This window comes from Pleurodeles waltl, chromosome 3_1 (assembly GCF_031143425.1).
Source record: "Pleurodeles waltl isolate 20211129_DDA chromosome 3_1, aPleWal1.hap1.20221129, whole genome shotgun sequence".
In the NCBI taxonomy this organism is placed as follows: Eukaryota; Metazoa; Chordata; class Amphibia; order Caudata; family Salamandridae; genus Pleurodeles; species Pleurodeles waltl.
In genome coordinates this window covers 363,283,949-363,297,561 of record NC_090440.1, presented here as the reverse complement: position 1 = coordinate 363,297,561, position 13,613 = coordinate 363,283,949, and the positions used below count along the sequence as shown (strand labels likewise).

Genomic DNA, 13,613 nt, shown 5'->3' with positions numbered 1-13,613 from the left:
AGGATGATGCTACAGCAACATCTCAACGACTTTATGAATATAGACCTGGACTCAGATTAGCGTGAGTATAGGTTATTGCCTATGTAAGGGCAAAAGGAGGGTCTGTGGTACTGAAAATTCTAGACCCATGTTATAAACATCGTCGTATCACAACGATTTTGGTATTAGCAGACCGAGAATGATTAGAATAGTATGCACAAGCATTGTATTCATATTCGGGTAACGAAATCACCCGAATATCAGAGTTTCCGTCTTGAACCCTCGTGTTCCATTTAAACGACAGCCATTTTGTGATTGCCCTCACATAGGCCAATGTCTAATGCTGAAAACGAGTCTGAAGGACACGTACACCTTTGCTGACTCCTCTGTGACCTGGGCAAGCTGACTTCACTGCCTGAAGCCAAACCTGTTCGGCCAGTTTCTTTCCCAGTGGCCGAATGAGATTAGTATCAAGGCACAACACATCATAAAACCTTTCATCACACACAAACCATGCCTAATCTTACACACACCTGTCCCTGTTTCTCTCTTTATGACTTGCTTTATAAGGAGGAGGTGCCCGTTTATATTGGGGGTCCGTCGATATCTGATGAAAGTACTAAGCCTTTCCGGGTAATTGATTGAGGGCTGGACAAACTGAAATATGGGCTTGTCATTATAAACCTGCTATTTCTTTGTAGTGAAAATATGTGAATTGTCAACTGTAAAATAAGGAATGTTTGCCTAAAGCATAATATTTTGTATAAAAGAGAAGGTTAGCTTTGTAAGAGGAGCAGTCTCCTGAGAATATACACCGTGTTGTACTTCTAGGATACCTGTTACTGGCTGCAGCCAATAAACAAGATCTTTGACTTCACCAAGAAGACTCTGTGTTTCTGTAGTCTGAAACAGGAAGGACTCGAAGTCTTAGGGTGTGTTCCCTGGCACCACTGGGTTCTGAAAAACCCAGTACTTCAGGGCCTGCAGGCACAATGCGCACTGCACCATTAGTGGCAAGAGACTGTCTCCACGAGTGCTGTAACCAATCTGCTGCCTACTGTCCTTGTAAACATTTTGAAAAAAGCTCCAAGACATATCCTTCATATTTCATCTGTCAAATTCTGCTGTCCCTTGTGGGGTGGGGGGTCTTTGGACCGATTGATGACAAGTGACATACCCCAATATGATATGCTATATGATGTTTTAATGGGTTATACTGGAATTAAAGGGCTACACGTGGGTCATCCCCATACTTCAAGTTGTCACAAATCTTCTTTCATAGGGGGGTACGAGTTGCACATGGGCGCACACTATGTCCAATCATGAGGAATAGGTTCAACTTGAACAGTGGTGAGGAGGTCTAGTAGCTGGGTACAGTAAGGCCCCAGGGAGGGGCATGACAAGAACATATCTGTAAAATCGGCTGCTGTCATTAAACAAAGAGGGCAACCGGCTCTAGACTGTTAAAAGCATGTGTTGAGTGCAGCAGGGGATAAATAGGTCCTATGAAGGATGAAATCCTGTATCAGTTTGAATTTGGCGTTGCAGAATACCCAGTGCAGAAAGGCTACTGCTTTCGACCACTCTTTTACCCTGGTACCGCCGTCTCCCACTTATCACAAAGTGGCAATAATGATGTTGAGAAATAAGTGAGCAGGGCCTTATAAAACCAAATGAAGTGCCTACGAGACAATCACCATGATGCGAAATGGTATATATTATTAAAAAAAAGGCTGAAACTCTCAGTGGTCTTTAAACATCTGCAAGTTTTCCTTATTCCACAGATCCAATTCAGTCAGCAGCATGCTCAAGCCCTTTGAGTATTAAAATGTCCAGTCTAAATGTGAAAGATTAAACGGCAACAGATGCACATTATACTAGGGGCCACTGGAATTATGGGATTGTGCGGCCACTGCATTTATCGCATCAATATCGATTTGCTGCGTTTGCCACATTATCCATCATCTGCTACATAATACTCATCTTAACAAAAAAGTGTTTCTTGCTCAAACGATTCGAAAGTTACCAAAAACAGATTAACGTGTTGCTGCGCAATCTAAGGCCCTTTTCCCAGGTTGAAAGGCCACCTTTCTGTTGCTTATTGGTATATTTTGGTGTTAAATTGACTGTAACTAATGAGGTGCTACCAATACTCAGAGAGTGTTAACAAATGTAACAAGAATAGGCAAAACCAATTGGCAATGCTTAAGCTACTGGCGTTTCAAATGTGGATGTGTTTTACCATTGAGAAACTAAAAATTAATAACAAGGAGAAACCTAAACATTTCAGGCCGAGCGAGAAAAGTAAACAATTATAAACATAATTTTTTTTTTAAATGCATGCTTAGTTTTAGCTGAAAACATTTAGGTGGATTTTCCAAAGTCTGTGTAATCGGGTTTTAAAACAATATGAATATCCATAGTGTTTTCAGTAGCAGGCTGCAACCTAGAGGCACTATAATACAGAAGTCTCTATTACCCACTACGCTAACCAAATTTCCAGGGTTTAGGCTAAGCTGCGCAATTCTTTATGAAAATTAAAAACTGAGGCTGTGCTCCAGTGAGCACAGTCTTTTTTATTTGAAACTAAAAAACCTATATGACTTGGCAGTGTAAGTTTTTATATCTGGTGCACTAACGATGACTACTGTGAAGGGAGCCAAGATAAGAGATTGTCATGCGACTGAGTGCTCATGGCCCTGCAATGATTTCAAGCGGTCGATCACCTTTGTGCCCCTTAAGAGTTAACATTTTATCTGGGTGGGAGAAGGCTCTGCAGGAGCCAGGTATGTTCAAATTCTTGTCTACTTGTTTATATAGTTGTTCGTATAGCAGCTGGCTGCTGGGGACGCCTCAACTCTGCACAAGAAAATTGAACAACGTGGCAAGAATTAGATTTTTAAAAACCACACAAATAACGTAAAATGTAAAGATTCGATATTTTTCAAGTTCCACAAATGACCTTAAATGTAAGGTAAAAGGCAAAAAGGGCATTCCTAAATTCCAAAGCCAGAGGTTAAAATAATAAGCATAAACAAATTAGGGTAGGGTTAAAAGTCACATTTTTTTGCCTGTGAAATGTAAAGTGAATTCTTAAAGTTGCGTGCTAGATGGGTCCATCATGGACCTTTTATTGCACTCGTGAGCGCAACTTCCTCTGATCATTGTGCGGCATCAAGGAAAACAGAACTGCCTCTCACTGCTTCAGTGTCTGCTCTGGGGAACGCCGGGGCCAATCCGATACTGCAGTCAAAGTGGGTCCTGCACCTTGCTGTAAAATAAAACAAGTATTTGCAATGCAACAGGTCTCACGTATGCTCGCGTTAGAGCTATTAGCGTTGTAAACTCCTAGCCGGACTTTTCCTGCAACATAAATTAATAATGAAAAGTAAAACAGTTTCACATATGCGAGCCGATGGTCACCATGAGCGTGAAGGAGACACAGAAAAGGAAACGGAAGTTTGCTCGCAGTGAAACGTATCGGCAAAAGTGCAATTACCCATGTTACCGGCAAAAGTGCAATTACCCATGTTACCGGCAAAAGTGCAATTACCCATGTAACCAGCAAAAGTGCAATTATCCATGTAACCAGCAAAAGTGCAATTATCCATGTAACCAGCAAAAGTGCAATTATCCATGTAACCAGCAAAAGTGCAATTATCCATGTAACAGGGTTGAAGTCATGCAAAGCGCTCGACTTCTGCCCAGCGAGATCGCGCTGCACAGGAAATGAAAACAAAGTAGTCCAGAAAGCAGGTGAAACCACGGAGCCTCGTATGTTTTCAGTAGTTTACTGGTGCGCTCGAGGAGGGATAAACACTGGAATAGGCAGGACATATGCATGCCTTTCACAAACTGAATCAATCAATTTTTAAAAGGCAAGCCCATGAACTAATGAAAGTGACAGACGTGACATGCGCGTGGTTAGAAGCCCACAGAGAGGTTGCAACATGGTCCAGAGCGCTTGCACGCGCTCGACCCCAAACAGGCAAAGCGCATACCCCTGATTATGGACATGACCACGAGCAGCGCTGATAGAAAGACACCAAGTAGTCTATGCACTATAAGCTGGGTGGTGCAGCTCTGCTTTACTGAACTGAATAGTAAAAATTAATTCCCGGGCCTGTGGGGCAGTACGTCCCCTAACAGAGTGTAGATGGGGAGCTAGTCAATACTGGTTCATTGTAGTTATGTTTACATTTAATTTGATCTGTAATTTAATAATTCTTTTTAGTTTCTGTTTTGATCACTGACTCTTTAAAGAAGGCTTCCCTGCAGTGGAGAGAAGTGGCAACTCAACAAGCAGCTGGTCTGCTCTTTATGCGTACATCACAGACTCTACTCAGAGTGTTGTTCAATGGGGGTGTGCTTGAGTGATGGGCCCGGTCTGTGGCAGTTGCAAACTGGGCAAGGTGTGGGGGACTAACGGGAGAGGGCAGGAGTGACACCCAGAGGTGTGGGCCTCTCTGCACTTGCAAGTGATGACGGTTCAGGAGGTTCCAGCGGGGCAAGAGCCAGCAGCTTTCGGGCAGACATGAACATACACCAAGGCATGAGCAGGACGAGAAGCAACCAAGAGAACGGAGCAGACAGCAGCTATTGAGTGACGCCCCCTGCTGGTGACTGAGCTGCCCGCACAGCCTCAAGCATGTCAACTATCTCTGCAGCGGAGAAAGTGGAGGGATTCATGCGCAAATCTGTGCACAAGGCGCAAGGCGCTCCCAAGGCTCATCACAGTTCTGCAGTCAAAGCTGTCGGATGGAGCTCTCACTGCTACAGCACCTCTGAGTTGAGAGGGGAGTGGGATAAGTGGGTCATGTGTGGGTACAACAAACACGTTAACCCGGACCACATAACAACAGGGGAAGTGTTGTAGTATGGTCTTTGCACAAATCACCAGATGTCAAAGGGCATTAAATGCAGGATTTATTATCCAAGGTTTTAAAAGACACAGAAATCGAGGAGCTCCCTCGCAAGACTCGGGTCCCCTGTCGGCTGTCAAGTAACTCCCGCCATCGACTCACCGGTCTCATCATTGGAATTATCGGCATGTGTTGCGTGGCAATAATTCCACGAGTAACAGGAAGCATCGACAATGGGAATAATAAAGGACGAGGGAAGAAGGAAAAAAAAAAAAAAAAAAAACAGATCTCGGTCTCTGAATGCACAGCAGATGTGACTATATAAGAACAAGATTTACACACTTGTTCACAGCGGAGCTCAGTAAACCATGAGCACTTGCCTCAAGTGCTCCAGATTAAAGAAAAGAGTAGTTCCTGAAAGATGTTAAAATGGTGACCAGTGTATTTATATAATACTTGGTCGCTGCTCTCGGAAATGGCTAACCAATGCAGGCCATGGACAAATGAGGAGAAAGAATAGGAGAGCAACAAAGGAGCCAGCAAATAGGAAGCCTATGGGCAGGCTGAAGCTCACAAAGTATATACAACACGTCTTGAAGAGACTGCGCAAACCATGTCTAGCCAAGACCTAACAATGACATAATAGTGAAGTACAGCTATCACAAAATGTGCCTTATTACGCTGCATAATTTTCCCATTCTTGCCTTATAATTTACTCAAAACTGCCACATAATCTGGCACTCCCTTGCCGCATAATTCCAGTGGCACTGATCATTCTGCACACCTCTGCACTTTATTATTTTGGCACATCGCGTGAGGAAATCTTCAAAATCACTCCTTGGAAACGTAAATCAAGGAATTATTTCAGTGAATTAATTCCTTTACCATAAACCCACATTTTTAGTTGTTGAGCGAGTTTTCCCAGGACATATGTCTCCACATCTAGTGTATGCCACTCAGTTCTGCATTACAATATAGTACACTGCACTACAATCAGATAACAGCAGATACAATCCATTTACTGTTGGTGTTTTCAGACGAGGCAGCCTTCTATTAACTCCTTTACACTAGCATGTGAAATACAGAACATATTATCAGATCTAGCAACATAAAAGTAAAATCCACATATTGAAGATGTGCCTTTAATCTTAAATATCCGGCTATTTACCTACCGGATATTAGTACAATTGGACTCTACAATAACTAGACCTTAACTGATAATGGCAGAGAAATTACAGTTTCCACGGTTGTGTGAAAAAAAAAGAAAAAAAAAAAACACAAAACGTGGCAAAGGCTAGCTTGAACTGAATCCTAGAATTAGAACGACAAGCATACAGGTCATAAATATACTCAAGAGAAGCAGAAGGTGTAAACACTTGAAGTCACATTATTCAGTTACCAGGTCTAGACATGAAGGTACTGCGAGCTGGAAAACGTAAACATGAATTTAGGCGTCGAGCCAAATTGAAGTCTATATAATTATTTACAAAGACACACAGATTATAATTACATTCTGAAAATGTAAACACGACATTTCAGGGTCTGAAACTCAACAAACCAGACAATATCAAAGTTTTTGATAAAATACATGGCTTTCAGACAGCTTGGAGAAACCAAAGGTGCCCAAAACACGTGTATAGTATGTGCCAACTGGACAAGTTCGAATTTCACAAACGTTTGCAAAATATGTAAAAATTACGTGAAATACATTTTTCTGCTAAATGGTACTTTTTCTGCGTGAGGGTAACATCGCACAAAAACGTCACACAAGATACCAGCAGGAGACTAGTTCAAGTGGAGTATGTCTGCCGGGGTAGAAAACATTTTCCACTCTGACCAGTCTCTGGTGGGCAAAAACATTAATGAGAAATGCCACGTTATGCAAACTTCAGGAATTACAGAGGAGTACATGGAACAAACCTTTCACACAGTCCTAGGCGACATGCTATCCGTGAAGGCCACGCCATTGATACTACATATATGGGACAAGCTCATGGAAGTATTCGTTCACATTGTTTTGAAATGATAAGGGGCCACAGCTTGGAGAGAACCCAAGAGGGACTGGAAATGTACTCACATACTACATACAAATTACTAAAAGAACGTAAAGTGAACATACTCCTACGACAAATTGTGCTTTTCCTCTTGAAGCGCGGGAGCTGCTAATGCTGTACTCTCGCAGAAACGCCGTTCTCATAGCCACCTTTGGACCGCATCCTCTCATGATACGCCTCGATCTAGAGAGGGGAAATATAAATTGGACCAAGGGCATTAGTTTGTGTTGCTCTTTAGTGGTGGGTTCCAGCTTTTACAGCACACACACGAAAATTGCTGGTGAATATTTTTCAAGGCTTGTACTCTTTACTAAAAGCAGTTTTCAATGTATTTACAGTTTTGGTATGTATAATAAAAAAAGTCTCTTTCTGTAAAACGAGCATGCTCTTTTTACAGGTAGACATTTCTTAACCTTCAAATTAAAAAGGTATACTTACGCCAAAATACAGACAAGCCCATAATCCACTTAAACTGTTATTACATGTTACAGTCACAATAAAATAAATTACTGTACTTTGGTGTAACCAACCCGGCTATTAACGGCAGCACTATGGTGCTTTGCAAAAATGACACCGTTTTTAACTAAGGTTTGTCACCCACAGATAAAGCTACTTGCAAGTACCGATCCGTGTCCTTGCTCCGCATACAGCTCACGGCTGCCTCCCAAACAACTAAACGGTATTTAGTTGTTAATGCATGTTTCCGCGAGTTCTACTCACCACCTTCTTGCTTCAAAACAACCTTTACAAATATGTTACTGTCAATGTTAAGATTTGTGCAACTACTAGCCCCCACCCCAAAACAAAAACCCAACCCCAAGAATTGATTTTAGTTTAGTTGTCCAATGCAAGGTCTGACGGCTTAAGAGTTCATTCATTCCAGCTGCACTATTATAAATAAAAACAAGCGATAACAAACCTGCATTGTCAAAGCCAATAGTTTTCACTTTCTTATAGCGAAACGCAGTTTTGTATTCGAGCAGACGCAGAGAATGTAGAGGAGTTGTGTGTGGGGGCCAGGGCAGGCAGAGAAAGTTGGATAACCCATACATGGAGTCGACCAATGAAACTGTAGCACAAGGTCAATGAAGGAGGCAGAGGGAAACGTATGGGAAGAGAGGGCTGCAGGAGGGGCGAGGGGGCAAGTGTGGGATAGAGGGCACACCAGTCGGGCAGACAGCCAGGTGTAACAGAAGAGGGCATCAGAGTACTGTGTGGACAGAAATGGATTTAGTGGGGTAGGGGAACTGCGCGCCTGACAGACACCCACAGTGCGCGAAGGGTTAGCAGGTGCGTGGTGCAGCACCCCTGGGCGGTGGGAGGCAGGTGCAGGAGGAGGGGGCACTGTAGTCGTGAGCACAGAGGGCTTTACCCAGCCAGAATCATCAATGTATGGTTACTGCCTGGAGTTGTGTGAAAGAGACAAACTCTGCTGAAATGAAGTACACCCAATGCGAACCCCCGATCGCCGAGTAAGCCACCCCCTATAAACGCTAGGTGACCAGTGACAAGCAGACTGTATAGGCCGCATTGCCTGCACACCTTACACCGAGGCTGCGTACTGGCCATCCCCTGCAAAGTTTGACTGGTCCCACAAAACTTTTGTATGTAATCAGCGTGTGTTTTGCATCAGCGATTTTTTTACTGGTTTTTATTTTACTCTTCATTTTGGAGCAGGCTGTCAGTCTATGGAGGATTTAACAACTGACCTGTCATTTTGTGATGGGAAATAATTGCTACCTCTATTTCAGACCGGAATATTATCCATTGCCACTTTCCCTGTGCCGTGAAGGGTGCAACCTGCCACCCAGAGCACAAAGGCCCCAATAATGTAATTTATATCCACAAGACCTTATCTGGTAATGACCAGCTTGAACTGCACTCCCTGCCTAAGGCCGGGAGACAACAGGGCAATGAAACAATGTACACTTTCTCGTCAGCAAAGGATGATTTAACACTAAAAAGAAAGCTGCCACCCCCACGAGCTCCGTATTTTCACCAGCACTCACAAAACTCTTCCCTTAGAGGTCTAGGGAACTGGTACTGTTAGCCCGTCTGTCCTTATTTGGTCTTTTAACACTTCGCTGCCAGGCCTTTTCCCCTCCTGTGCCAGGCCTTTTTTTTGGCTATTTGGGGCAGTTCGCACTTAGGCCCTCATAACGTTTTCTCCACTTAAGCTACCCATGCCAAATTTGCGTCCTTTTCCCAACATCCTAGGGATTCTAGAGGTACCCAGACTTTGTGGGTTCCCGTGAAGGAGACTAAGAAATTAGCCAAAAGACAGCAAAAATTTTGTTTAAAAAAAGGGAAACTAGGGCTCCAGAAGGCTTGTGGTTTGTCCCCTGAAAATGGCATCAACAAAGGGTGTGCAGTGGTAAAATCACCATCTTCACAGCTTTCAGGAACAGGCAGACATGAATTGGAACACCCCATTTTCAACACAATTTTGACATTTTACTGGGACATACCCCATTTTTACTATTTTTTTTCTTTCAGCATCCTTTCAGTTAGTGACAGAAATGGGTGATAAACCAAAGTTGGATCCCAGAAAGCTAAACATTTCTGAAAAGTAGACGAAATTCTGAATTCAGCAAGGGGTCATTTGTGTAGATTCTACAAGGTTTCCCTACAGAAAATAACAGCTGAAATAAAAGAATATTGAAATGGAGGTGAAAAAAAACAGCCATTTTTCTCCACGTTTTACTCTAACTTTTTCCTGCGATGTCAGATTTTTTAAAGCAATCTACCGTTACGTCTGCTGGATTCTTCTGGTTGTGGGGATATATAGGGCTTGTAGGTTCATCAAGAACCCTAGGTACCCAGAGCCAATAAATGTGCTGCACTTTGCAATGGGTTTTCATTCTATACCGGGTATACAGCAATTAATTTTCTGAAATATAAAAAGTGAAAAATAGGTATCAAGAAAACCTTTGTATTTCCAAAATGGGCACAAGATAAGGTATTGAGAAGCAGTGGTTATTTGGACATCTCTGAATTCTGGGGTGCCCATACTAGCATGTGAATTACAGGGCATTTCTCAAATAGACGTCTTTTTTACACACTGTCTTACATTTGGAAGGAAAAAATGTAGGGAAAGACAAGGGGCAATAACACTTGTTTTGCTATTCTGTGTTCCCCGAAGTCTCCCGATAAAAATGGTACCTTACTTGCGTGGGTAGGCCTAATGCTTGTGACAGGAAACACAAAATGGACACATCACATTTTTACATTGAAATCTGACATGTTCTTTGCAAAGTGCCTAGCTGTAGATTTTGGCCTCTAGCTCAGCCGGCACCTAGGGAAACCCACCAAACCTGTGCATTTTTTACAACAAGACACTTAGGGGAATCCAAGATGGGGTGACATGTGGGGCTCTGACTAGGTTCTGTTAACCAGAATCCTTTGCAAACCTCACAATTTGGCCCAAAAACACTTTTTCCTCTCATTTTGGTAACAGAAAGTTCTGGAATCTGAGAGGAGCCACAAATTTCCTTCCACCCAGCAGCCATCTAGGGAAACCTACCAAACCCAGACATTTCTGAAAACTAGACACCCGAGGGAGTCCAGGGAGGTGTGACTTGCGTGGATCCCCCAGTGTTTTCTTACCCAGAATCCTCAGCAAACCTCAAATTTAGCTACAAAAGTCACATTTTCCCCACATTTCTGTGTGGGATCACCGCACCAGGACAAATTTCATACCACCCAACGTTCCCCTCAGCCTCCCATTAAAAATGTTACCTCATTTGTGTAGGTGGGCCAAGTGCTTGTGAAAGGGAAGAGACAAAAACATGTCGAAATGGAGGGGGAACCAAAGCCGGTCCAAAAGGGCAGTTTGAAGAAAAAAAAAAAAAAAAAAAAGTTAGACTGACAAGTGAAACAGAAATTTTATCGGTATAGATGAGACAATGCTGGGTGGTAGGAATTTTGTGGATTCCTGCAGATTCTGGAAGGTTCCATCACAAAAATGTGGGAAAAATGTGTGATATCCAGCAAAGTTGGAGGTTTGCAGGGCATTGTGGGTAAGAAAATGGAGCGGGGTGCATGTGAAACACACCACCCTGGAATCACCCAGATGTTTAGTTTTCAGATGCGTCTAGGTATGGTGGATTTTTCTACATGGCAGCGTCCCAAAGTCCATAAAGTGCAGCCCGTCACCAATCCAAGTGGGACGCTTTTGAGAGTTAGCCAAACTCTCATGGCCCAAATGTAAAACCAAAACCCCAAATTATCAAATGTCCTCTTGCTTGCTGTGGGATAAGATGTTTTAGTGTGCGGGGAAAAGCTGAAAGACTGTTACCCCCTCCATTTGGGGAGGGGGCATAACCAGGTCCATACTGGTTGGTAGCCACCACCCCACCCCACTTCTTTTTTTTTTTTTTTTTTATTCCCTGGCATCTAGCAGACTTTCTGCCCCCCCTCCCTCCCCAGGGTGTGGATCAGGGGTAATTGCCCCATCTGCCCACTGGTGGGCAGAACAACTTTGGCCCCATTTATTTGAGATGGGGGTATGGCCATACCCCCACCCAATCTTCCCTGATCTCTGGTGGGCTTTCTGCCTCCCTCTTGGGGTAGATGGGTCTTCCAAAAATAGGCCAATCTGCCCCCAAAGGGGGCAGATATGGCCAACAGTAATGTGCCCCCATGGGGAGTGACCCTTACCCAAGGTGCTGCCACCATAAAGAAAACACAAACACACACACAAATCCCTGGTGCCTAAGTGGTTTCTACCCCCCCCGGGGGCAGATCAGCCTAATAGAAATACACCGATCTGCCCCCAAGGGGAGTAGAAATGGCCTAAAATAAATTCTCCCCCCCCCCCAGGGGAACGACCCTTGCCTAAGGGGTCGCTCCCCTTGCGTGAAATAGACGCAAAAAAATAAAGATCCCTGGTGTCTAGTGGTTTAAAAAAATCAGCCGATCAATGGTCTAAATACAATTTGCCCCCCAGCGGAGCAACCCTTGCCTAAGAGGTCGCTCTTCACCTCTAAAACAAAAAAAAGATCCCTGGCGCCTAGAGGTTTCTGCCCCCCCGGGAGCACATCGGCCAAATAACAATAGGCTGATCTGCCCCCAAGGGAGGCAGAAATGGCCTAAAATAAATTTGCCCCCCCCCCGGAGCAACCCTTGCCTAAGGGGTCGCTCCCCTTGCGTGAATTCGCCTTAAAAAAAAAAAAACTCCCTGGTGTCTAGTGGTTTCTGCCCCCCTTAGGGGACGATTGACCTCATCAAAATAGGCTGATCTGCCCCCAAGGGGGGCAGAAATAGGCTAAATATAATTTGCGCCCTAAGGGAGCGACCCTTGCCTAAGGGGTCGCTCCCCACCTCTAAAAAAAAAAAAAAAAAAAAATAAATAAATGATCCCTTGCGTCTAGAGGTTTCTACCCCCCGGGGGCTGATCGGCCTCATAACAGTAGGCCGATCTGCCCCCCCTACTCCCCCGGGGGAGGGGGGGGCAGAAAAGGCCTTGAAAAAAGTTGCCTATTTCAATTCATAAATAAATCCCTGGTGTCTAGTGGGCATTTCAGAAGCCGGATCACTTCACGATCCGGCTTCTGAAATGCTATGAGAGACTTCAAAGGGAAGGAAATTCCTTCCTTCCCTTTGAAGTCTCTCAGGCCCCCATCACATGATCGGAAGAGAAATGCAAAGCATTTCTCTTCCGATCGGGGAGGTGGCCTCTGATGAGGTCAGCACATCATCAGACGTCACTGGGGGGGTTGGGGGTAGAAGGGGAAGGGCTTCCCCTTCCGACCCTGCCTTAGCCCACGGAGGGAGCGCTAGCGCCCCCTCCGTGCTCATGGCTGAGGACGTAATGGTTAGGTCCTCGGCACAGGAGCACTGTGCCGGTGGAAGTAACCATTACGTCCCCAGCACAGAAGGGGTTAATGTTAATTTATAAAGGGACGCGTTATTAGGTTGATGAACCTTTGGACTATGCTTAGAGTGATTCCACCATAAGTCTCTACTCAGTGCAAATACATCATCATAATCAATAGGCATCAACAAAACTCTTTAGTCTCATTAATTGTCACACACCATGAACCATTTGGTCATGAATAACCAAACCATTTTAGTAAAAGTTAGAAGGTTTATTAACCTAAATTAACAATGCTAATATCACGTAAGTCAATCTCAAAATCAACTGATAAACATACACGAATAACACTGGTTGACCAAATCTTCTAAAGAATCTCAATTTAGCTAAGGCATTGACTGTCAAGCATTCTAGAATCACGGTACCAATCAACAACAAGAACTGTGTATTAGAAATAGCATACATTTAGATTCAGCAAATTAACAGTATAAATTCTTTTAGTAATAACTTTAGCATCTCCAGTTTCTCAAAAATCTATCCCTCATATTAGAAAAGCATGTTTGGGCTTCATGCAAAAATATTTTAGTCAAAAACTTAATTTTGAAAACATGTAACTATGGCTCTAACAAAATAGCGGTTGGTACATAACACAACTAAAAATCTACAACCAAGACAATAGTATTTTGTTATACCTCTCCTCATTATGGATAGTCAAGCTGTGATTCTTTTTGTCAGTTGGACATCCGTCTGGTCTTCTCCTTCAGCAAAGGGACAATGAAACGGAATGGCTCAGACACAGGGGTCTCTAAGCAATCTGAACCAATTAAGAAGCAACCTCTAAGGGGCAGCATCAAATCATTTAGCCATCAATCTTCAAAGTTTAAGTTATGAATAAAGTCATCA

The 13,613-nt window shown here is 43.6% G+C and overlaps 1 protein-coding gene across 1 annotated transcript in view; it reads right to left on the bottom strand.

Annotated features, from left to right (window-relative positions):
* Positions 1-13,613, bottom strand: part of LOC138284101 (CDC42 small effector protein 2-B-like) — a 228,308-nt gene that overhangs the window by 37,922 nt on the left and 176,773 nt on the right. Inside the window, exon 4 of the mRNA XM_069222532.1 lies at positions 6,961-7,078. Within this exon, the coding sequence (XP_069078633.1) occupies positions 7,004-7,078 (75 nt within the window). The 3' untranslated portion in view covers positions 6,961-7,003. The remainder of the gene's footprint in view (positions 1-6,960; positions 7,079-13,613) is intronic.